This window comes from Spodoptera frugiperda, chromosome 22, assembly GCF_023101765.2.
Source record: "Spodoptera frugiperda isolate SF20-4 chromosome 22, AGI-APGP_CSIRO_Sfru_2.0, whole genome shotgun sequence".
Taxonomy (NCBI): Eukaryota; Metazoa; Arthropoda; class Insecta; order Lepidoptera; family Noctuidae; genus Spodoptera; species Spodoptera frugiperda.
Window position 1 is genome coordinate 3,812,920 of NC_064233.1, and position 22,165 is coordinate 3,835,084.

The 22,165-nt window shown below is 36.5% G+C and overlaps 4 protein-coding genes across 6 annotated transcripts; 1 reads left to right on the forward strand and 3 right to left on the reverse strand.

The window, feature by feature from the left end:
• Window positions 1–9: 9 nt before the first annotated feature.
• LOC126912069 (uncharacterized) lies at window positions 10–4,278 on the forward strand. Its single transcript, XM_050702362.1, has 3 exons — window positions 10–604; window positions 1,212–1,589; window positions 2,634–4,278. Exons 1-3 carry the CDS (start codon window positions 342–344, stop codon window positions 3,877–3,879), a joined length of 1,887 nt encoding a protein of 628 aa, XP_050558319.1. The 5' UTR covers window positions 10–341; the 3' UTR covers window positions 3,880–4,278.
• Window positions 4,279–5,991: 1,713 nt separating this feature from the next.
• LOC118279728 (translin) lies at window positions 5,992–10,177 on the reverse strand. The gene is made up of 7 exons (XM_050702416.1): window positions 10,009–10,177; window positions 9,711–9,798; window positions 9,537–9,633; window positions 8,940–9,055; window positions 8,336–8,418; window positions 7,786–7,877; window positions 5,992–7,406 (listed from the first exon to the last, which is right to left on the reverse strand). The coding sequence occupies exons 1-7, from the start codon at window positions 10,084–10,086 to the stop codon at window positions 7,268–7,270; spliced, it is 693 nt and encodes a 230-aa protein (XP_050558373.1). The 5' UTR covers window positions 10,087–10,177; the 3' UTR covers window positions 5,992–7,267.
• A 596-nt stretch (window positions 10,178–10,773) lies between these two features.
• LOC118279746 (adenosine 5'-monophosphoramidase HINT1-like) lies at window positions 10,774–11,912 on the reverse strand. Its single transcript, XM_035599479.2, has 3 exons — window positions 11,744–11,912; window positions 11,387–11,498; window positions 10,774–11,201 (listed from the first exon to the last, which is right to left on the reverse strand). The coding sequence occupies exons 1-3, from the start codon at window positions 11,903–11,905 to the stop codon at window positions 11,041–11,043; spliced, it is 435 nt and encodes a 144-aa protein (XP_035455372.2). The 5' UTR covers window positions 11,906–11,912; the 3' UTR covers window positions 10,774–11,040.
• Window positions 11,913–12,043: 131 nt separating this feature from the next.
• LOC118279726 (adenosine 5'-monophosphoramidase HINT2-like) lies at window positions 12,044–16,774 on the reverse strand. Of its 3 annotated transcripts, none has more exons than XM_035599440.2 (4): window positions 16,623–16,774; window positions 16,390–16,520; window positions 14,895–15,015; window positions 12,044–12,382 (listed from the first exon to the last, which is right to left on the reverse strand). In XM_035599440.2, exons 2-4 carry the CDS (start codon window positions 16,471–16,473, stop codon window positions 12,210–12,212), a joined length of 378 nt encoding a protein of 125 aa, XP_035455333.2. In that variant the 5' UTR covers window positions 16,474–16,520; window positions 16,623–16,774; the 3' UTR covers window positions 12,044–12,209. The 3 variants fall into 3 exon arrangements, with proteins under 3 accessions (XP_035455333.2, XP_035455332.2, XP_050558381.1); XM_035599439.2 differs by having other exon boundaries at window positions 12,045–12,382; window positions 16,390–16,539; window positions 16,623–16,726; XM_050702424.1 differs by lacking the exon at window positions 12,044–12,382 and adding an exon at window positions 12,786–12,969 and having other exon boundaries at window positions 16,390–16,539; window positions 16,623–16,728.
• Between the last annotated feature and the right edge of the window lie 5,391 nt (window positions 16,775–22,165).

Below are 22,165 nucleotides of genomic sequence, written 5' to 3' on the forward strand. Positions count from 1 at the left end.
CACCTGAAAACGAACCCCAAACCGCAACAACACTCCAAAACGAGCCCCAAACCTCAAAAACACCTGAAAACGAACCCCAAACCTCAACAACACCTGAAAACGAACCCCAAACCTCAACAACACCTGAAAACGAACCCCAAACCTCAACAACACCTGAAAACGAACCCCAAACCGCAACAACACCTGAAAACGAACCCCAAACCTCAAAAGATCACCTACAAAACTCACCAACAAAAAAAGTAATCCCCTATAAATCTAGTTTACAAACTCAAACTGCAGAAGACGAAAACGAAGACAATTCACCAACAAACGAAACTCAATTGACTTCAAGAACAGTACTTATGTCACCACGTAACATTAGAAGCGACTTCCTACAAGCAATGTTAGATATTTTCACGAAAAACTTGAAAACTAAAACATTACAGTACTTTAAAAGTTTCATTCATAAAGAACAGAAGTTTGTGAGAATAGCTCTAGAGTATTTGAATCTTCACAATACCAAGTTCTTCTTGCCCGAAGAAGTGGATGTTGTTAAGAAAATTTTGAAAGAATACCGCAAGAGGCCAAATTTTGTGGTTAAAGGCGTTATGTCTGATAGCAACAAGTGAGTGTAGTTTTTTTTTATTTAACTACTAGCGACCCGCCCCAGCTTCGCATAGGTGCAATGGTGATATATTTATTATGCATGTATTATACATATAAACCTTCCTCTTGAATCACTCTATCTATTAAAAAAACCGCATCAAAATCCTTTGCGTAGTTTTAAAGATTTAAGCATACAAAGGGACATAGGGACAGAGAAAGCAACTTTGTTTTATACTATGTAGTGATGACGTGTGTTCGATTCTTGCATCAAGCTAAAAATGTCATAAATTTTTCATCAGTAAAATATTTTGTCTTACCGAAAATCGACTCCAAGATACCTCTTTCTTTTTTATGGCGATAGACAAGTATGTAGATGAATCAGCTGATGGTAAGCAATCGGCCTCGCCAATGGACACCCGTAACACTAGAGGACTTATAAGTGTGTTACCGGCTTTTTATGGAATGTATAATGCATAAGCATACCCATAATATGATATTATACTTTTATTTGACTGCATGGTCGGTGGCGGGGCAACTGGCTACTGCCAATGTGACGCGGGTTCTATTCCCACACGGAACAACCCTTTGTGTGATCCAGTAACTAATAAATCTTTTTTCCATTACAGAGAACTAAGTCTACGCCCAATACCATTAAAATTACTACCAATAAAAAGCCTTACCACAGAAGAAAAGATAAACACATACGTACACACGGCTCTGCCCATATTCGCAACGCAAAAGGCATTTTACCTGTTGAAACTAAAAATCTCAATTCTACTAAGCCTTTTAGACTTTTTGAAAACAGAGACCGAAGAACTAGAAATTGAATTTACGAAAGTTTTGAATAAAAATCAAAGGGTTTTTATAGAAACTACGGTGGATAATATCAATTTGAGAATCAAGGGTGGCGGACCACCGGCTGTCGTGAAGATTTTCACTGCAATTTTCAATCATTTGCAAGATAACAACGTGCAAATTGGTGTTATGTTCGATCATTCTTATATGTACGTATAAACTTTGTTTTTTTTTTATAATTCAGCAAATGAGTACTTTCATCATCTCATGGTAAGCAATCAGAGCCACTCACACCCGCAACACCAGAGACTGCATGCTTATTGCAGTGCCTGGCCATCCGACTGCCGTGTAACGTGTAGCGGGTTCGAGTCTCGTTTCAAGCCATTTCAGATAGTAGCAGCGCGACTGTTGCCGCGTCGTGTGTGGCGGAGTGCTGATCATGAATGAACCTCAGGCATGGCTTGAAACTAGTCAAATTTCCCGTCAAATAGGTATTTAAGTTAGGGCGCGTTCACATATAACGTCCGTTTTAACAGGATCCGTTTTAACGAATCCGGCGCTACTGGAGATAGTATTCACACAGCATTTGTAGGATCCTTTTTAACGGATCCGTTGCTACTGGAGGTGATTTAGGGCGAGTTCACATAGAACGTCTATTTTTACAGGATCCTTCTTAACGGATTTAACTAACTTAACTGTATTATGTGTGTACTGGCTCATACAACTACATACGCTAATAACATATACGTTTTAACGGACCCGTAAAACGGATTGCTGTTATTTTGTCGAATCGGTATTTTTTACTGGATACGGAATACTGTATTATGTGTGTACTGGCTCATACAACTACATACGCTAATAACACACACGTTTAAACGGACCTGTAAAACGGACGTTATATGTGAACGCGCCCATAGCCGAAAATTTTTTTTAAGTAATTGTGAGGCATACTAAATAAACTAAAAATCAGGGTTCACTCACATGAATCAATGGAGAAAAGCTCTACTGGTATCGAGTCACAGACGGACTCTTCATTATGAGCAGCGTGCGTAGACGCGGGGACATCGCGCAGTAGTAGTAGACTGATTCACATTAGTTAAAGAAGAAATTCAATAATTAATTTACCTATGTACTATTTTTTTTTCAAAAGCTGTGTTTATTTTATTGTAACTCGTGAGAAATACTAATACTACTTATTTTAAGACTAACTTTTTTATATTTAACAATAATAAAAGCATGTCTTCTGTCCACAGATCACTAACATTCTCGAAATACTACCACAATCTTTCGCCGATCGCCAACAAGCCTAAAGAGAAAGCACAAACTATAATAGCTTTGGACAGTACAAGCGACAGTTCAAGCAGCCCTCCGTACAGGAAGCTAGGCAGACCGATCATCACTGAAGCAGACATCACAGACGATGACGTCAGCAGTTTGAACGAAGATTTACCGAAACTCAATACACCGCATGGCACAACGCTGGTAAATCTTAAAGAATTCGCCAAAATGTACAATAAAACTAATGAAAAAGAAAATACGTCGGTAGCGGATAAGATTATGAAGGAAGAGACTGATTTTGGTAGTGAAAAGGGTAATTTTGATCTAAGTGCTAGGAACAGTGTTGAACGTAGGGATTGTGTGAGTGAAATAAGTGATACGCCTGTTGAATATGTTGTTTGTGTTGGTTATCAAGAGGAAATAGTATCGGATGGTAATGAAAATGCGCTCAAAATTGCCCAAAGTGAGAAAAATGGAAATGAAACAGCTACTGATAAGACTAATAATGATAATAGTGAAACTGTCAGTTCGGTTGTCGATAATGAAACTGTGAATAATAATTCCAGTATTATAAGTAAAGATGAAACAAATCTAGATGTAGTTTTTACACGTGAACCGATAGATGGCGGTGTCCAACAAAATGGTATCGTGGAGACAGACTGTGATACTCCTAAACTTAATTTAGATTTAAGGGAAGATATTTGTGATAATGAAAAAAGTTTTGTAAATCAGAGTGGAATTAAAATCGCCCATATACTACATGTGAACGATCCAATACAGAAAATTGATGTAGAAAAAGCGAAAGAAATTCAAAGAGTTATTTCGGAAAATATAATTAAAGGTGAAGAGTTACCGCTGCTAAAATGTCACGGTTATCAAAATGATTCCTTGATTTACTCGTGCCAAAATCAAGAGTCATTTGAATGGCTGAATAAAATCATTGAATCTATCGGAGATTTGAAGATATTCACAAAAGTTCACACAAAAATGTTATTAAAATTGCGTTCTTTATACGATGTTACAAGTGATCATTTGTTTATCATGTTAGAGAAGTATAATAAGGGATTGTCTACAGTATCTTGGGAAGTAGAATCTAAGAGTATTGAAGATGGTGTGATAGTATTTGTAGTAAAAATGGATGAAGCGTCCATTGATTTTATATGTGAATCCAACATGGCGTTGTACGCTGGTGTTGACAAAGTCGATTTTAGTCTGGTCTAACTTTTTGAACAATACGGTCGTCTGTAGACAAGGAATAAATTGTATTTTACCATTTACAAAGTTTCTTTTAACTTACAAATGTATGCTAGGTGTAAACGGAACGCTCACCAAAAACGCTACAATTTGTTTCTGTTTTTATAACTTTAATCGTTTTTGTTTTCGTGTTATTCATGCAACATCAGCCTTAAGCAGTTGATTATAACTATTACTAGCAAACCCGGCGAACTCCGTTTCGCCACCAATGATTTTCCCCCGATTCCTGCTTTTCTCTTAAAGTTTTCCTGAATTTTCTTTGCTATAAACCTCACGGAGCCCGAAACCTGTCCAATGAATGCAAAACCGTGGAAATAGGTTAGTGCGTTCTAGAGTTATAGCGTCAGGAAGGAAAACCCGACTTATTTTTATATTAATTTAATCCTATATTTTTTAGAAAATAAAACTCGTTTTTTACCTTCTCTGTTTGCGGCGTTTGGGAGCGTTCCGTTTACACCCTGTATGTGTAGTGCAATCTTGCAACTGAATTTTGAAGCAGATACCTTCAACTGATTGAACTCAAATTTTGTACTTATACATGTTTAATTTGCCATAAATGTTAAACTGCATAAAAGTTTGTTTTTAATTTATTTTGATTGTCGTCTATAGCCGACAGAGTAAAGCTTAAAGGGTTAAGAGTAAGAGTGATCAATCAACCAAATAATCAATAAATATTTTGATTCTCGTATTTTTTGTTTTAATTTATTAACTATTTATGGTTATTTATTTAGTTTGACTCATGCCTACCAGATACAAAGTTAAACTTGAAAAAAAAAGGAATTTGTAATAAATTTTATAGTCATATAGGGAGGTAGTATGAAAGCAGTTTTTTTATGGAATAGGTTGGTAAACGAGCAGACGGATCACCTGATGGTAAGCAAACAGCGTCTTCTATGTACACCAGAGGAGTTAGCTCCGCAAAGAATTGACGTGTCAGTGGGCACACGAGCGGTGCGGCGCCGCAACTTTTGTTATGTCGCAGCGGCACCGTAGCAGCGTTGGACAATCTGTTAATGAAAGTTTCCTTGTGAGGCAAAACAACTGAGCGGTGCCGCTCTGACGTCGCAACGCATTCACCCCTCCCCGCCTCGTCTTGGTGGATGCAAGTCTGGCATCGTGTGTCATGCCACATATACAATGTGATAGGTGGGACTTCTAACCCGTTAAGGCTGAGGACAGCATCTAATTTTATCGACAAAATAAATAATATGGGTTGAACCCTCAATTGAAAATATTGAAAAATAGCGACGTTTTCGGTAAAAATAATTCACAAATGATTTTTTTTCTCACCAAAACATTATCAAACATATGAAAAAAGTAATGAATTAGTTAGCCAAGGTTATTAGCTACCGTTTGTCGTTTTTTTTGTTTCTACGACGCATACAACCTTTGATATCAAAAAAAGTAAAAAAAATATTAAAATAGCCATAATTTTTAGGGGGAGGGGATTCGACCCCCGACTTTTGTCGATAAAATTAGATGTAGAACTCAGCCTTAACGGGTTAGAAGTCTCGCCCCTATCACATTGTATTTCTATGTAAGACGACGCAGCGAGGCCGCAACGCATCGTGTGCCCCGCTCTTAAAAGTACATTGCCTTTCTTTTGTGGGGATTGGCGGATCGTAGTGGCCCGGAGATTTAAGACGCCCATTTCTCATGCATGAAACTGCAGGTCCGCAACCTACCAACGGTAAGTACCAATGTGACTCTTTCCGAGTTATATGTACCGTACTTTCTAAGATTATTTAGACATCACTGACAAACGATGAAGGAAAACATCGTGAGGAAACCTGGGCTTATAATTTCTAATTATAAGTTTAAAATCGCCAACCCGCATTGAGCAAGCGTGGTGATTAATGCTCAAATCTTCTACGTGCGAGAAGAGGCCTTTGGTCAGCAGTGGCCACTTATAGGCTGTGATCTGATGAATGTGAATTCACCTATATGTAACATACATAACCTCATTTAATATACCGCCAATCTGGGTCGCTATATGTCCGTCCGTCGACTGACGGCCAAATTCATGTTTGCCTTGTATATTATAGCTAAATGTAACTGAAGTAAATAAAACACAATAAATTTAAAGCATATCATTTATTGCTATAACCAATTAATATTAAAAAGAATACTTTTAGAATATCAGTGCTATAGGTACCAATCTTTTTATATACCAATTCTATTTATCTCTTTCTAACTTTAATATAATAGAAAAATACTATAAAAATCTTACGTATAGACCGAAATATTTCACGTTACGGTCTTGATACAAATTTATGTAACCTCACTACGTAGTACAAAACAGTCGCTTCTGCTGTCTGTATGCTTAGATCTATAAAATTACACAACAGATTTTGATAAGGGTTTTTTAACCAATTAAAATAAAGTAGGTTCAGGGTAGGTAGGTTCTCAGTTAGACCTGTATGTATGTATGTTTGTGCGCGATTATCTCACGTTTGGCTGAACCGATTTTGATGCAGTTAAAAATGAAGAACTCTGAATTTAACGCGGGCAAAAGCTAATATTTTTTATTACAAAACAGCATAGTTGTATTTGCCTGAGATGCGGGATTAGCGCTACAAACAGCGCCTTTTTTGACGCTACGATAAAATCCAAAATTTTAATCAAAAATGCTTATTTTTATCTTTACCAAATTAGTATTTTAGATCTACACTGACTCTTAATCAATTTCTAAAGTCCGATATTCAAGTTTCATTCCCGCATGAAACAACTTTTTGTTCAACAAATCGTTGTTCCGAGTCTGGGTGTAATGTGTATGTAAAATTGTATGTTTGTAAACACGTGTTAATCCTAGCAAGTGACTATAAAAATAAGATTTTTAATTATATCCTAGCGTGTACTACACTTTTATAAAAACAAGATATTTTAGCTGGTAATTTATAGATGGGCGATTTTACTGATAAATACTCAAAATGGATAAATACTGAGTAACGGAACGTCACGCCTTTTATCCCCGATGGGGTAGGCAGAGATGCACATTACGACAACCACTTTTTACCATTTGTGTTATAAGTCCCATGTAATAGGGGGTGAGCATATTGCCATATACTGGACACAATTCCAAACTCCGTGCGACTACTGAGAAACTATCGAAAAACTGAAAAAGCATAGTAATACTTTGCCCGACCCGGGAATCGACCCCGAGACCGCATGTCGGCAGTCGCACTTGCGATCACTCGACTAAATACTAGGTATTTATCAGTTTTTACTCGAATATGTATCTAAAAATTAGGTAAATAACACGTTTTTTTACTCAGCATTGATCCATTTTGAGTATCTATCGGAAAAATCGGCCACCTCTACTGGCAATAGACAATTGGTACCACAAAGTTAGGCTTTAACCCTCGACAACCGGCTCCGGCTTGGGCCGCAACCCTCTAATACTGAGATCATAGACAACTTCTTCAATTTTCTTCACATCGTACTTGAGTACATCGAAACGCTTGCGCAGGTGATCGTTCTTCAAATTCAGTAGTCTGAAAGTAAAATATATGATTAATTTGATTTATAAAACAATTTTATTGATGGGAGAACCATGTTTCGGTACGAGTGGGCCGGTTCGGACGAAGTGACATTTGCAACTTGCATTGGGGTTCCCCCTTCCCGGCTTTTTTAAGGGGGCTTCAAAAAAATTCGCTCTTATAACACTAGTGCACGGCGGGGCGGGGCTTCCCATCAGATTAACAGCCTATATGTTATCTTAAAAAACTTGGAAGGAAAAGAGATTTATCTCTCTTAAAACCTTATAAATATGACGAATTCCTTGTAATTCCCAGGTTAAATGATCTTAGTGTTTTGTAAATTCTCACTACGCTACAAGTTTTGTAGAAGTTAAGTTACATTTGTATTGTTCACCTGAAGCCTGCATTCAGCTCCATGACAAACTTGGAGATCTGCATCGGTTTCTCGAAGTCGCCGCGTGTTACTGAGTTTACTGCCAGGCGAGACTGGAAAATAAACAGTAATAAGTATTTATTTATACTGCTATTGCTAGCATAACGCTTTCGGACACCGTGATGTTATGCGAACACTGTAACTTTAGTAGAGGCAACAGTAGAGGTGGCACACATTGTATCTTACATTGTGGTCCATGGAGAAAATTTTAATTGTGCCATATTTTCTAGGATTGAGGGCGTCCCGGAAATCATGCGCGAAACAAGCGCATTGTTGTCGAGCTACACACAGTAGCAGTGTGCGGCAGTGTTTGTGCTAAACATGGGTGGCGTTTAAGTATTACTTAACTCAATTTAGCACGGGTTATATCGTAAAACGTTTAATGCGTTACTAGGGCGCGAGCGGGTAGGGCGAAAAATGCGTTACATATACTTGAACATTCCCATGCAGTGAATTATGCAACTCCCTTTATTCCTCTTAATCTGTAGCATTCCCCAGAATGTATACTCACCAGTTCCGAGCACAGCTGCAGCAGTCCGTTGAGGTAGTCCTCTATATCCAGATGGAAACCAGTCTTCCTTTCCAGAGCACTTACTGAAATCATTACAGAATGTTTTTAAATAGTTGTCAGATATTTGAACATGCTTTTATAAAGTCAACCTGTAATAAAATCTAAGATTTTGAATTACACAAACATGAAACTTGGCAATTGATATTTAAAACAAATTGTTATAAAAAACTAAAAAGAAAAAAAAATTATGTACAAAAATCAAGTGCTGTTAGTTAGTCTTGCTACAACTCGAGAACGGCTGAAACGATTTGGCAAATTTTGGTCCTGATTTATTTGTGGAACTCTAGTGCCGATGGTTTAAAAGGTGAGCAAAAAGAATGTTTGCGGTGGTACGAAGATTGCCGTGCAGCTAGTTTAATTATAAATGTAGATTAGATGACCATACATCATTACAGTACTATTTAGATTGATTTGAGGATGAAATTGAAAGATGGCTATTAGAATCTTGGGCTATCTATTAGCAACCATAGAATTTGGGCTCATTAGATATGTTAGTTTCTCCTGCTGTAATAATGTAATTGAGTAACAAAAAATTGAAACTTACTGCCAAGCACCTCAGCAACAGTCTCGTGTGTGGCGAGGATCCCTGTCTCCAGCCAGATGGTGAGTGCGATCAGGAAGCAGTAGCGCTGTGTCATGTTGCGCCAATGTTCTTGGTATCTGGAAACCAGCATACAAGATCATATTAAAACTATTTGCCTGAGATGTGGTGCAATATGACTACTCATAGGGAATGTGAATGCAAAACGCACACTGTAATATGCTAATTTCCTACTATTCCAATAGGTACTTTTTTGAAACATTTAAAACTATATCTCCAAGAATTTTGTATGAACTAGTGCATTATGGCGTCATCAAATTTTTATGTCGAAAAGCAGACTTATGTCAAGAAAATTTGCTAGAAAAAATCGAAAATTAAGTAAATCATCAAATCTGTGAATGAAAGAGTGATTGTTTCTGAATATTTTATTGTATTGAAAAGTCGAAATAATTTATTTTTGACTGAGGTAAAAGCAGCATTAGTAATTATACTTTATGTAACAATTGGTCAATTTTGGGTATTAAGGAACTTGCTTATAACTAAAATAAATTCTGTTAGTTCATAGTAATTATGTATGTTTATATTTAATACCAAACTTACTTGTAGTAATCATTAGGAGGCAGAGCTTCAGTCAGTCTGGCGTATCCTTCCCGCGCCTTCTCAAACAGTTCCCTGGCCTTAAGGCAAGCAGGATTTACTGGAAAAAAAACATATTTTTATCAGTAAATACTTGTTGAACAACCTCTTTGGTTACAAAAGAGTTTCCATGCTTACTGCCGGCTTCATTGTGGTGGATAACTTGAAGCACTGTGGTCGCTTCCCGCGATATTTGACCGACATCCTTGCAGATATTTCTTATAACCTACATGATAACAAACGTGTTAAAATTTATTGATTTTCCCATTTATTTCAATCCTAATCGCTAGATTTCACTATCTATTACTCTAAAGCCAATATCAAACGTAACTTTTCATCGTATTTTCACTATTTACACAACAAAATACGACACGAATACAAAATATTTTATCGGACGTAAAAAATGTATAATTAGCATATAAAAAAGCACATGTACCTCTCGTATTTCTTGCTCCCTATCCATATTACTTTGGAAGTCCGTAAATAAAGTGTTTATTACGTGATTTTCACACATTTTCGCTGATTTTCTGAAAACACCCGCGGTAAAAACAACTCTCTTATTTGACAGATGAGAAATCAATATTTTTGGTAAAGTTGAACGCACTTTTTTTTTCTTAATTTCACGTTTTGTTATTGCATTGCTTATGGATTAGTGTTTCAAATAAATTATTTAAAAAATATACATTACCTAATTAAAAGGTAAAAAGGAAAGAAAATATAAATTGAATTTCCAATAATGGTCTTATAAGAATAAATTGTTATTCCAAGGCAAATAGCGAAGTTTTCGTTATATTCTCGAAAGAATCTCGAATACTGTTATCATAGTAAAACAGACCTTCGAGAATGTAAAATAATGAATATAAAAGGTACCTAATTAACCAAATGTTATACTTGTTATAAGTGTCAGACCCAGGTAAGGTATATATAAGGAACAGGGATCTTAGGGACAGGTATGGTACTTATAACCTTTTTCATTAGTTGATCCACTTGTAACCAAGGCAACTGTGATATAATAACAATACATTCTAATGAAAGGGGATTATATTAACTTTTAATCAGTCCTGATCGTCCCACTGTAGGGGCAAAGGCCTCCCTATCCTCATTCCACTACTCTCTATGCAGAGCTTTCTGAGGCCAATCTTTAACTTATCTATTTCCAAACTACATCATGAGAGGGAATACATTTAAATAAAACAATAAATCACCTTGTATCCCACATTTTATTCATATCTTAACATTTATATTTTATTGTTGCAACAATATTGAAACAAATGCAAATCAATCATAAACACCCATTTAAAAATATGGAGTTTTACCCATGTTAGGTGCTATAATATTTGTGATACTTTGAAATTGGTATTTAAGCATCTAATAAGACCAGTTATAATGAGATATAAGTGAAAAATTGTAAACATAGGCTAAAATACTCCATATTTTATTAGAAAATGGGTTTTGTAATTAAAATTGTTTAGCCAGGGGGCCAGTGCATCTGGCGGCCTCCCAGAATATGAATATGCAAGTGATAGACACTCTGTGCTCCATTCTTGCCATCATTGATAACTAAACGGAATCCAGACTTGTCCAAACCTTCTTGGTGAGCAACTTTCCGGGCAGCGATTAACAGATGCCCTGAAATATAAAAAAAATGCAATGATTCTATGGATTTTTAAAATGAGATTGAAACAGCATTTTTGTGCATTATGGTTTTAACAACAAAATGCATTATTTATTGGTTATGATATTATGAATTATTCATTCTATACCAATCAATAATAGAAAGATTTACATAATAGGATTGTAAAGTTGTATTTTACCTAATAATTGTTCATCGTTGTCGTCAGCCTTGGAGAGTTGAGTGATAGGTTTCCTTGGGATCACCAGGATATGAGTCGGAGCCTGAGGATTCACATCGTGGAAGGCCACACACTGCGAGAAAATACAAAGTATTATTTATTTACTTTCACAACGTTATAGTGGCAGATTAATCTTAGTTTTTACATGATCGTAATAACCAGTTATAGATTCTAGAAAAGGACTATTTGGAACAAAATTCTAATAAGAATATTTTTACAACAGCTGATAAAAAATATTGAATCTATGTCAGCCGGCCGAGCTACGCAGCCGGCATGATATAATAGCGTTATAGATAAGTAATATCAAGAAAAAATTACCTGGTCGTCTTCGTAGACGAATTTCGCAGGTATTTCCTTCCTCAATATCTTTCCGAATATAGTATCACCGCCCGGAGCGGCCGCTTGCGCTAGTTCCACCTCGCCGCCAGCCATTTTTGTGAAAAATATCAGAGAACACAAAAGTTTTAGCGGAAACGTCATATTTTCTTCTGACATTGACGTGTGCGTTTCATAACACGCAGAATTTTTAAGGAAATATATTGGTAGAGTTTCAGAAAAAAAGACAATTTATAATATTATGAAATATAATTTATTTCTAATTTATCTATTAGTATAAAAATCACTCATTCAGAAACATACAAGTCTTAAACAACAGCATGTACATCAGACTCACTTATTAGCACAAGTCACTTCGTAACAAGTATAATAAATCTAAGATAATTAATATCTAGGTAATATTATAACTTAATCCTAGTATTTACAATGTATCCTAAACAAGTACTGTCTATAATCTACATCCAGGCCCAACAGGCCACAGCATGTGATGGAGTGCTCTTCCAAAAACGTGTAAAGATTTCAAAGTTTTAGTATTATGCTGCTCATCGACCATGACGTGATAACCGGTCCTGTCCAGACCTCTAGATAAAGCAATCTCCTTCGCTACTAATAACATGTGGCCTGAAACAAAATATAATTTTGAACACTTGAGATGGGAATTTTGAGTTAAGTAATAATGGGACTTTTTGAAATTCTCAGTACATAAGTACATTAAGTCTGCCTTTGTAATGGAGTAGGGGCAAACATGCAGACTCCTGATGGTAAGCGATCAGCACCGCCCATGGCCATCCGCAACACCAGAGGTATCACAGGTGCATTGCCGGCCTTTTAAGAAAGAATACGCTCTTTTCTTGAAGCTTTGAATGTCGTATCGGCTTCCTATTACAATTTCGTAAGTTAGCAAGTTAGCCTATTATATTATCAAAACCTGCGATTCCCGGTTACTGGGTTTGGGTAAAGGTCTTCTTACTATCGTATTTCTTGTCCATATCTCCAGTGTTTTTCTAAGAATGAAACAAAATAATGTGGAATTAAACATTTATTTTCCTAAGAAAACGGCCAGAGCATTTGGCGCCCGCCAAAGACTTGCACGTAAAATTGTTTAACAGTTTGGCAGGAGTGTGGGCCTTCGTTCATTACGACTCGGAATCCTGATTTGTCTATGCCTTTCATTTTGGCGACTCGGCGCGCGACGAGCAGTAGATGACCTGTGTTTTAATTGTTTTTAGTTCTCTTTTATTGGTTAGTTTAAGCGTGAGTCAATTTTCGGGTTGGCAAAGTATAATCAGATTATCGCAACGTCACGCCTTCTGTTCTCGAAGGGGTAGGCAGAAGTGTACATTATGGCACTTAATGCCGCTGTAAAATTTACACCCACTTGTTTTAGAAGTCTCATGTTATAGTTGGTGAGCCAATTGCCATACACTGGGTACAATTCCAGACTCCGTGCTACTCCTGTGAAAAATGCCCCATAATTCATTGCCCGACCCGGGAATTGAACCCGGTCGCACTGGCAAACGCTCGACCAACGAGCCATAAGTGTATGACAAATGATACCGTCGTTAAAATGTAAGAACAAGGACAATTAGGACATGAGTAACAAGTAAAAGTGCCAATCCATGATGAAAAGTGAATTTCAAAAGACTACATATAAAAATAAGCATAATCATGCACACACATTAAATAAAGTAAGATAGATAAGCGCTGAACAATCATGATGATATAACGAAAAACTGTTATAGATAAAATTAGTCAGTTACTAATCAATTTAGTAATTCATATTATCTGCTACCTAATTCATCTTCGGGTATTAATAAGAGTCCACTTAGGTGATGCAACAAGGCAACAAGTCTAGGACCGGGCAAAGTATTATTATTGCTATATTCCCTGCGGGAGAGCTGCACAACCAAATTTGGGCCATGGAAGTGCCTAGTGCCCTACTATTTCTTTGAAACTAGGAATGAGATTGATACAATATCTGATAGATAAATTCGCCTAAAACTACCTATAGGAAGATTGATAAGACATTGAACAAGCAAAGTGTAGATAGTTCTCATAATATACGAAGCCTCGATCTGTACCCTTAGTACGAGTTTTACGTTTAACGAGATAGAAACGAGAGCGCGTTCAGCGCTCTGATTGGTTAGTTCATTCGCACCGGCCAATCAGAGCGCCAAACGCGCTCTCATTTTGTTTTCGTTCTACGTAAAGCGAACTCGTACTAGGGGTACTGAGCTTAATTTTCATAGCTGTTAGTATTCAGGTTTTACGAAGACCCTAAGGTATAGGTTGTATAATAGGAATAAAAACTTAACCCATGAAAACAGAGGAAACTTCTGCCTACCTCGGAGAAAAATTACGATATGACGACATCGTAAAAATATAACACACACGTTACGTATTATGACCAATCTATGACGTCACTGGGCAGATAATAATCGACATTGGATTCAATGAAACAAGGCTGACCTCGATCAAGGTTTTTTGCAAGGCCAAGACCAAGGCTGTATGTGTGTGCGACCTTAGCCTCGTCCAAGTACGTTTCGTTTCACCTCGAGTCCAAAACGGTTTGGCGGCCATATTGTTACCTTGCAAATTCTCGTGTCCTTTGATAGATACGAAAATTTGTTATCGTCTAATATTAGTCATTGCTTACATTATCTTACTGGTTATATTTGGTTGTATTTATGCGAAAATGTGTTTTGTTTGTTTATCACGCATGTTTGCCAAAATTACTGTCCCGATTTTGATGGGTTTTGGAATGGAAATAGAGTTATTTTGATGAAAATTAGACTTGAAAGCGGAGAAATAAATAGCGTACAAGGCAACAGGGATCTTTAACCCATTTGCCATCTGTGGGGATTATGGCAAACCCTTACCTATGCTTTGTTCGCACTACACTAGCATTTTAGTCGAGTAGCAAGTATCTAGTAGCTCTCTCTCGCTTCGATTTTATGAATAGAAGCGAGAGAGCTACTAGGTATGTACTCGCTACTCGACTAAAATGCTAGCGTAGTGCAAACAAGGCATTTTTATGTAGAAGAGGCCCTTGGCCCAGTAGTAGGCTATCATGGGCTACTTACTGCAGTAATAAAAAGACAAAAGGTCCTCAAATGTTCTACTAACTACTAACCTAAAGTCTTTTCGTCTTCAGCCGACGCGGACACCTCCATTAACGTCGGAATCACCTTCTTAGGTACCACCAGGAAATGTACGGGCGCCTGTTTGTTCAATTTCTCATCGAACACCACACACTGAAAAATAAAACTTAAGTACATATCTATATCGAACAATCCTCTTCCACACCACTCTTGCTCAACGGAGTGCCTCTAGGTCGTGTTACAAGGTTTAAATACTTGGGTCACATGATGACAGAAAATTTTAGTGACGATGAGGATGTAGAGAGGGAGCGCAGGGCGTTGTCGGTTCGTGGAAATATGCTGGCACATAGATTCGCAAGGTGTACGGCGCCTGTCAAAATTACGCTTTTCAAAGCGTATTGTCAGGCGTTTTACGCCTGTGGCTTGTGGGCCAATTTTACACAAAGGACCTATAGCGCCTTGCGCGTCCTCTATAATAACATTTTCAGGTCGCTGTTTCGCCTCCCTCGATATTGTAGTGCATCAGGCATGTTTGTCGACGCGAGCGTGGAAGACTTTCACGCGTTGATGAGAAAGAAGGTGGCGTCTGTTGTAAGTCGGGTTCGAGTGGATAGGAGAGAGGACTGACACTGTTCTTCTTAGAAGGTTCACTGAACTTCATGTTCGGGGAGTTGGGTGAGCCAACGGAGTAATACTATTGTGCACATATAATGATTTTTTTTGTGATGGACTATTTTGTCTGAAAATAAACGATTTTTATTTATTTATATGCACCTTTTTTTAATGGGGGAAAATCATCCAATGACTTCTCTCGCCTTAAGGAGGCGAGAGGGAGTGTCAGACTCTTACTGACTACAAACCACCCCGTTCCTACTCCTGCTTTTCGAGCCGGAGCCCCGGTAAACCCGCTAGATAGTCCGCAGCTCCGACTTACATGCACTTAAATATGTTTTTTTTTTTCTATAAAACCCCATTCTTCTATTTTATAAAACCGTTACTGAAATTTTCTCATACTATACATATGTCGTGGCTGACTGTTTATAAACGAATCTTACTACCCAACTTATATTTAACTAGCCATTTCCGCGCGGTTTCACTCACTCTGCTCAGCTTTTATTGATCATAGCGTGAAACCTTCGTCGATAAATGTACTATAATTATCCAATACAAAAATATTTATTCAAATCGGACCAGTAGTTCCGGAGATTAGCGCGTCCAAACAAACTCTTAATTTTGATAGTATAGATTCGAATTCAGCGTTCTACGGAGATTATTTATTTATTTTACACTTTATGTACATTATACAAAGGTGGACTTAATGCCAATTTGGCATTCTCTACCAGTTAACCTTGGGTTTTATTTAGATTTATTAGATTAACGTTTAACAATAAAGTATTAAATCCATTTCCAGTTTTGGTTAAGAAAATGAAATTAGGTACCCATTGTATCATAATTTCAGTGATTATTGCATTTCTAAACACTTATTGCGTTTTTGTTCCTAACGTATTAAAGATAAAATTAATTTACCTGTTCATCTTCAAATATTAATTCGACGGGTTCCTTCCCGCCAAAAAATTCGCCATAATTTTGTTTCACATCTGTCAGCGCCATGTTTGTTTTATTCACAATAAATTTTTCACAAATAACCAACTGTTTAGCTGTAATATTACAATAATACTGTGTTATTGATATGTTTGTACGTAATCTGTTAAATAGGTATATGAAATAGATAAGGAAATCAATTAAGAACAAGAACTCACCTATCTATGTACTACATTGATATAAAATAAAACGTAAAATAAATGTAAACACAATAATTTTCTGTCTCTCTCTTACTTTTGTTATTTTGGAGGTTAAAGAGAGACAGCTATATTGGTAGATGTGATGAAATTGAATAAAGAATTATGATAAAAAATGACAAAATGAGGTTATGTTTCTTTACACGCAGTATATTATTCCGTGTATTATGCTTTTTTTTCATGAGACAAGCCCACTGCAACTCCTGTAAGCCAGGATCTACAGTAGATACAACCATGAAAACACCGGAACATTAAAGTCCGGCGCGTCCCAGGGACATGAATGACTGTCTTGGATCCCGCAACGAAATAAATCAGAACATATTATTAGAGGAGAAGAAAAAGAGTGTAGGTATTTGATTTTTCAGTGTTTTTTTTTAATGTCAGAGAGTCATGCCAATGCTTTGGCACGAATGGGCCACACAGAAAACCGATGTGGAACGCATCATCGCTTACCATCAGGATAGATAGTGGGTGACCCATCAATTATAAAGAAAAACAACTAACGCTCATATTACCAGTTACGAAAACGAAGTTGAGCAATACATAGTGGAAATTAGTAGCTATTTATTCCTCTCACGTCGCAGTCAAGTGGTCGCAATTCCGAATGCTACGCAAGGGGTCTCGGGTTCGATTCCCGTGTCGGACAAAGTATTACTGTGCTTTTTCGGTTTTACGAAAATTTCTCAGTTGTAGCACGGAGTCGAGAATTGTGGCTGATATATGGCAATAGACTCACCCCCTATTATATGGGACTTATAACACAAATGGTAATTGGTTAAGTGGGTGTAGGTACATTGTACAGTGGCATTACGTGCCGTAATGTGCACCACAACCTACCGTTCAAGGATAAAAGGCTTGACGTTGCATATTATTCCTCTCAAAATAAAACCCAACAGCTAATAAACAAAACCATTTAATATATTAAGTTATAAATACATAACTTGGGCTATATACACGCAATAATATAATACAATGCAGATCACAGTCTTATACGGTACTCAGTATATTACACGTTAACAATGGACAATGCGCAAATTATATTAAAAAAAACATATAACTTATATAATAATCTTAAATTAGTTTATATGTATAGATAGATTCGTATTATAATTCCATTAAAACTTTTGTGAGACATACTAAATTAATTATTATGTTATCGGCTTACTCACGTAACTGTTTGATGAGGTACTCGACTAGTTTCAAGCCATGCTAGAGGTTCATATTCATGTGCAGCATTCCGCGACATACGACGCGGCGATTGTCGCGTTGCTGCCTAAACTAGTCGAGTTTCTCCTCAAACAGTTACGTGAATAAGCCGATAACATAATACTTAAACTGACGATGTTTTAAATTTACTATTAAACGGAGTAACTAGATTATTTTCTAGCCATACTAGGGGCTTATACTGTTGAGCTGTATTGCGCGATATATGACGCGGTGAGCCAAGTGCGAACGCCGTAGTCTATGAGTCCCAAGAGTGGCTTGAAACTAATCGAGTTTCTATGTTCAAACTAAAAAAGTAAACGTAGTTTTTCTTATACACAGTATCAATCTATCTAGACATATAAATTAAGAATCACTATCATAACAAATTAGAAAAAATAAAGATTATGATGTCACCATATTTAATATAGCTACTTCCGCGCAGATTCACTCGCTCTGCTCAATTTCTATTGGTCATAGCGTGATGTTTGATATCCTATAGCCTTCCTTAATAAATGCACTATCCATTACAAAAATAATTATTCAAATCGGATCAGTAGTTTTGGAGATTAGCGCGTTCAAACAAACAAACTCTTCAGCTTTATATATTAGTGTAGAAGTGTAGATGTAGATTTATGATAATAACTTTAACTTTTTAAACTGCGATTTTAAACCGTCCTAAGCACAGAGTAGATATTAATACCGACTATATGAATTAATTTTGGTGACATCATACACTTATACACAAAATAAATAATCACAATACATGTTTTATATCCACTAGTAAATTAATCATTCTGTGTGACACTTAAATAAATATAAAAAAAGACAATTTGTTTTCTTACAATATCTATGGAACGACAGATATAACCAAGTGTCCTTTTTGGCTATAAAATGAAGAAAGCGAAGGAAAACATCGTGATTTCCTCACGGGCTTATAATTTCTAATTATAAGTTTGAAATCGCCAACCCGCATTGAGCAAGCGAGGTGATTAATGCTCAAACCTTTTCCGTGTGAGAAGAGACCTTTGGTCGGTAGTGGGGCCACTTATAGGCTGTTAAGTGTTGCCTATCTTAGATTAGGAGTTCTTTAAGATTTAAAAGCGGTTGATGAAATAGATATTTTTCCACTTATAACTTTAAGTTGAGTGGGGAGCCAGTGGATACAGGTAGCGGCTTGTCGTTCTACGTGGAGGACTAACGGGGAGACCTTTGTTCAACAGTGGACGTCTCTCGGCTGATGATGATGATGAAGTTTAAGTTTATAAGCCAAAAAGGACAAATGGTCAGCTTCGATTTGCCTACTACACAGTTTCAGTTTAAAATTAAAGTATGTAAGAATATTGCATTCGTAGGTACTTAGATTCTAAAATCATATATTAACAATAATAGGAAAGAACTAAATTGTGACCTAAGTTTTTAAATTAAATAATATTTTATTGGAGAAATGTGATCATAACATAATAGCATTGACAGAAAATTTGTAAAAAAAATATTGTAATAATGTACAGTACAACTAGCTGTTTCTATGTTCCTTTGTATGCTTAAATCTTTAAAACTACGCAACGGATTTTGATAATATGTGCCTCTAGCATGGCTTGAAACTAGTCGTGAGTAAGCCGATAACATAATAATTAATTTAGTATGTCTCACGAAAGTTATAATAAAATTACGCTGTCACAATTAATATTATAAATGTAAAAGTTTGTTCGGATATTTGGACGTTTGTCCGTCAACCACGCTGAAACTACTGAACGGATTTTGATGAATTTTTGTATACAGACAGGGTATGAGCTGACTTGGGTGATATGATACTTTTTGTCCCACGAGAATGCAGGCGAAGCCACTAGCAGAAGCTAGTAACAAATAATTATGATCACATTTCCCCAACAAAATATCTTAAACTCAAACAACGTTGATATAAAATTAATGGAAGATCGTTCAATTTAAAAGTAAATTCAATTTATATTATGACGACCGTAGTCAATGATTTTTATAATTAAACTATTATAAGTATATATCGTATGGAGAAACATCTTATGACTTAATTTAAACCAAATATTTGTTGTCATCTTGGCTGACGATAAACAAAAAATGAGCGAAATAAGCCCAGTAGGTAAGCCAAAAAGAGCATTATTATTCTGTGGACGAGTACTACTTGTAGTTTAATTTAAATCATATGAGTGATCTCCATACTGTATAAAGTGTTGGTAAATGCATTTTATTATAGCACAAGCAATATTTTCACAGAGACCGGGCAGTACCGACATTGATATTGTGAAATTTTATACTCTTGAGTTGCAACACTAGCGCACAATACGCAATGATATTGAATGAACTCAATGATACTGAGTTTGGCTTTATATTCCATATTCTGAATGATATTATACGTTGAGAATTGGCCGCCGATGCCAATACATACAATAAATTAACACATAGCTATGATTGGGGTTATATACTTTTGACATTGAATAATTATTGATTGATTATATTGAAATTTGTTTCAAGGAGTAAGGATCTGAATCTTTTACATTGGGAACTTTAAGTTGCTTGTCAAGCAAGGAGGTTATAGTACACTCTTATTTATTATGTAAAGGATATGACCCTCCTTTACATAATAAATAAGAGAGTGTCCAGCAGTGGACTGAGTGAGTGAGAGTCCAGCAGTGGACTGTCACGTACTGATGAACTATTAACGAATAACTACAAATTATTATAAATGCATATTTTTGTACCTATGTATACGTGGCTTAGCGCCCAAATTGCTGAAAGAATTTTCATAAAAAATATAGATTTAGGTGGGATTCTAGAAACATGAAGCAACACATAATTATATATTATAACCTCTGGGTTTGTGTGTATAGCTACATAGTACATCTTTTGTGGAAAAGCACCTTAAACGTCAGCGTCCACAGGCCCGCACGCAACGGATTTTATTTTGTCTTGTATAGAAACTCACACAACTGCTTCCTCTGATCTGCACATCGGCAATCCCTACATGCGATCCGTACCGATGATGTCATACGGAATTCAAACAATAGATGCGATGCGGGCCTGTGGACGCTTAACGCTGTACTGTCAACTAATCCCGCGCGCCTCATCACTACATAGTATAAAACAAAGTCGCCATTTTTGTCTGTTTGTCTGTATGCTTAAATCTTTAAAATTACGCAACGGATTTTGATGCGGTTTTTTGTAATAAGTAGAGTGATTCAAGAGGAAGGTTCATACGAAGCTGGGGCGGGTCGCTAGTACTTGATAATATGATAAAATGCATTACCAACATCAGACCTTAAAAAACTAAATTACATTATGTATAAACTATGTATTGTATATGTACAAAATTATCTAGAATCACTTTGCTTTAGTTTTAGCAACTTTTTACATTCGAAAGTTACTAAAAACACTTACTATGATAATGTTTATAATAATTTAGTCGACTCGACTTATAATATTGGCATGAATATATGTTTTTTAATGAAATAGCACTCATTGAAGCCACTTTGAAATTAAAATGAATTGTGTTGTGTTCAGAAAATAGCGGTAATGTAGCCTGAGATCCTTATGTAGTTCAATAGATATTTTTATAGCATAGGACGGTAAACGAGCAGACGGATCATCTGATGGTAAGCAATCGTCGCCGCCCATGGACACTTGAAACACCAGAGGCGTTACAAGTGCGTTGTCGGCGTTTTATAGGATAAGTTATTTTTCGAACTGGGGAATTTTCTAATATCAACCATTGGACAATAAATTTTTTTTGATCGACGGTAACTGGAAAAGGAGGACTTTAAGCTACATGAACGCTATCTAGTGAGCACAATAAGTATTTTATTTTGTCATATTCGTTATTATCTGGACAAGGTTTGTTTTAAAAAATCTTCGATAAATTACGTGGCAAAGTCGGGTAAGAGCACTCATATAAGGGAGGTTTTGTTACTTCAAATATGGCTTCAATGTAATGCTATTTAAGTATAATAATTATGAGCAGTTACACTAAGTTTTGTTGTATGAACTCAACTGTTTAATTTTTTTATTCCTACTAATTTTATTTCTTGAGGGAGGAAAATCATTCAATGTCTTCTTCTTGGGTGATGCGAGAGGTAGTGTTAGACTCTTACTGACTAAAAACCACCCCGTTCGTACTCCTGCTTTACGAGCCGAAGCCCTGATAACTATTCGCTGCTCCGGTCCTACTAATATTATACACAGGCCCGCACCGCACGCAACGGATTTTAGTTTGTCTTGTATAGAAACTCATACAACTGCGTCCACTGATCCGCATCGTACGGACCGCATCA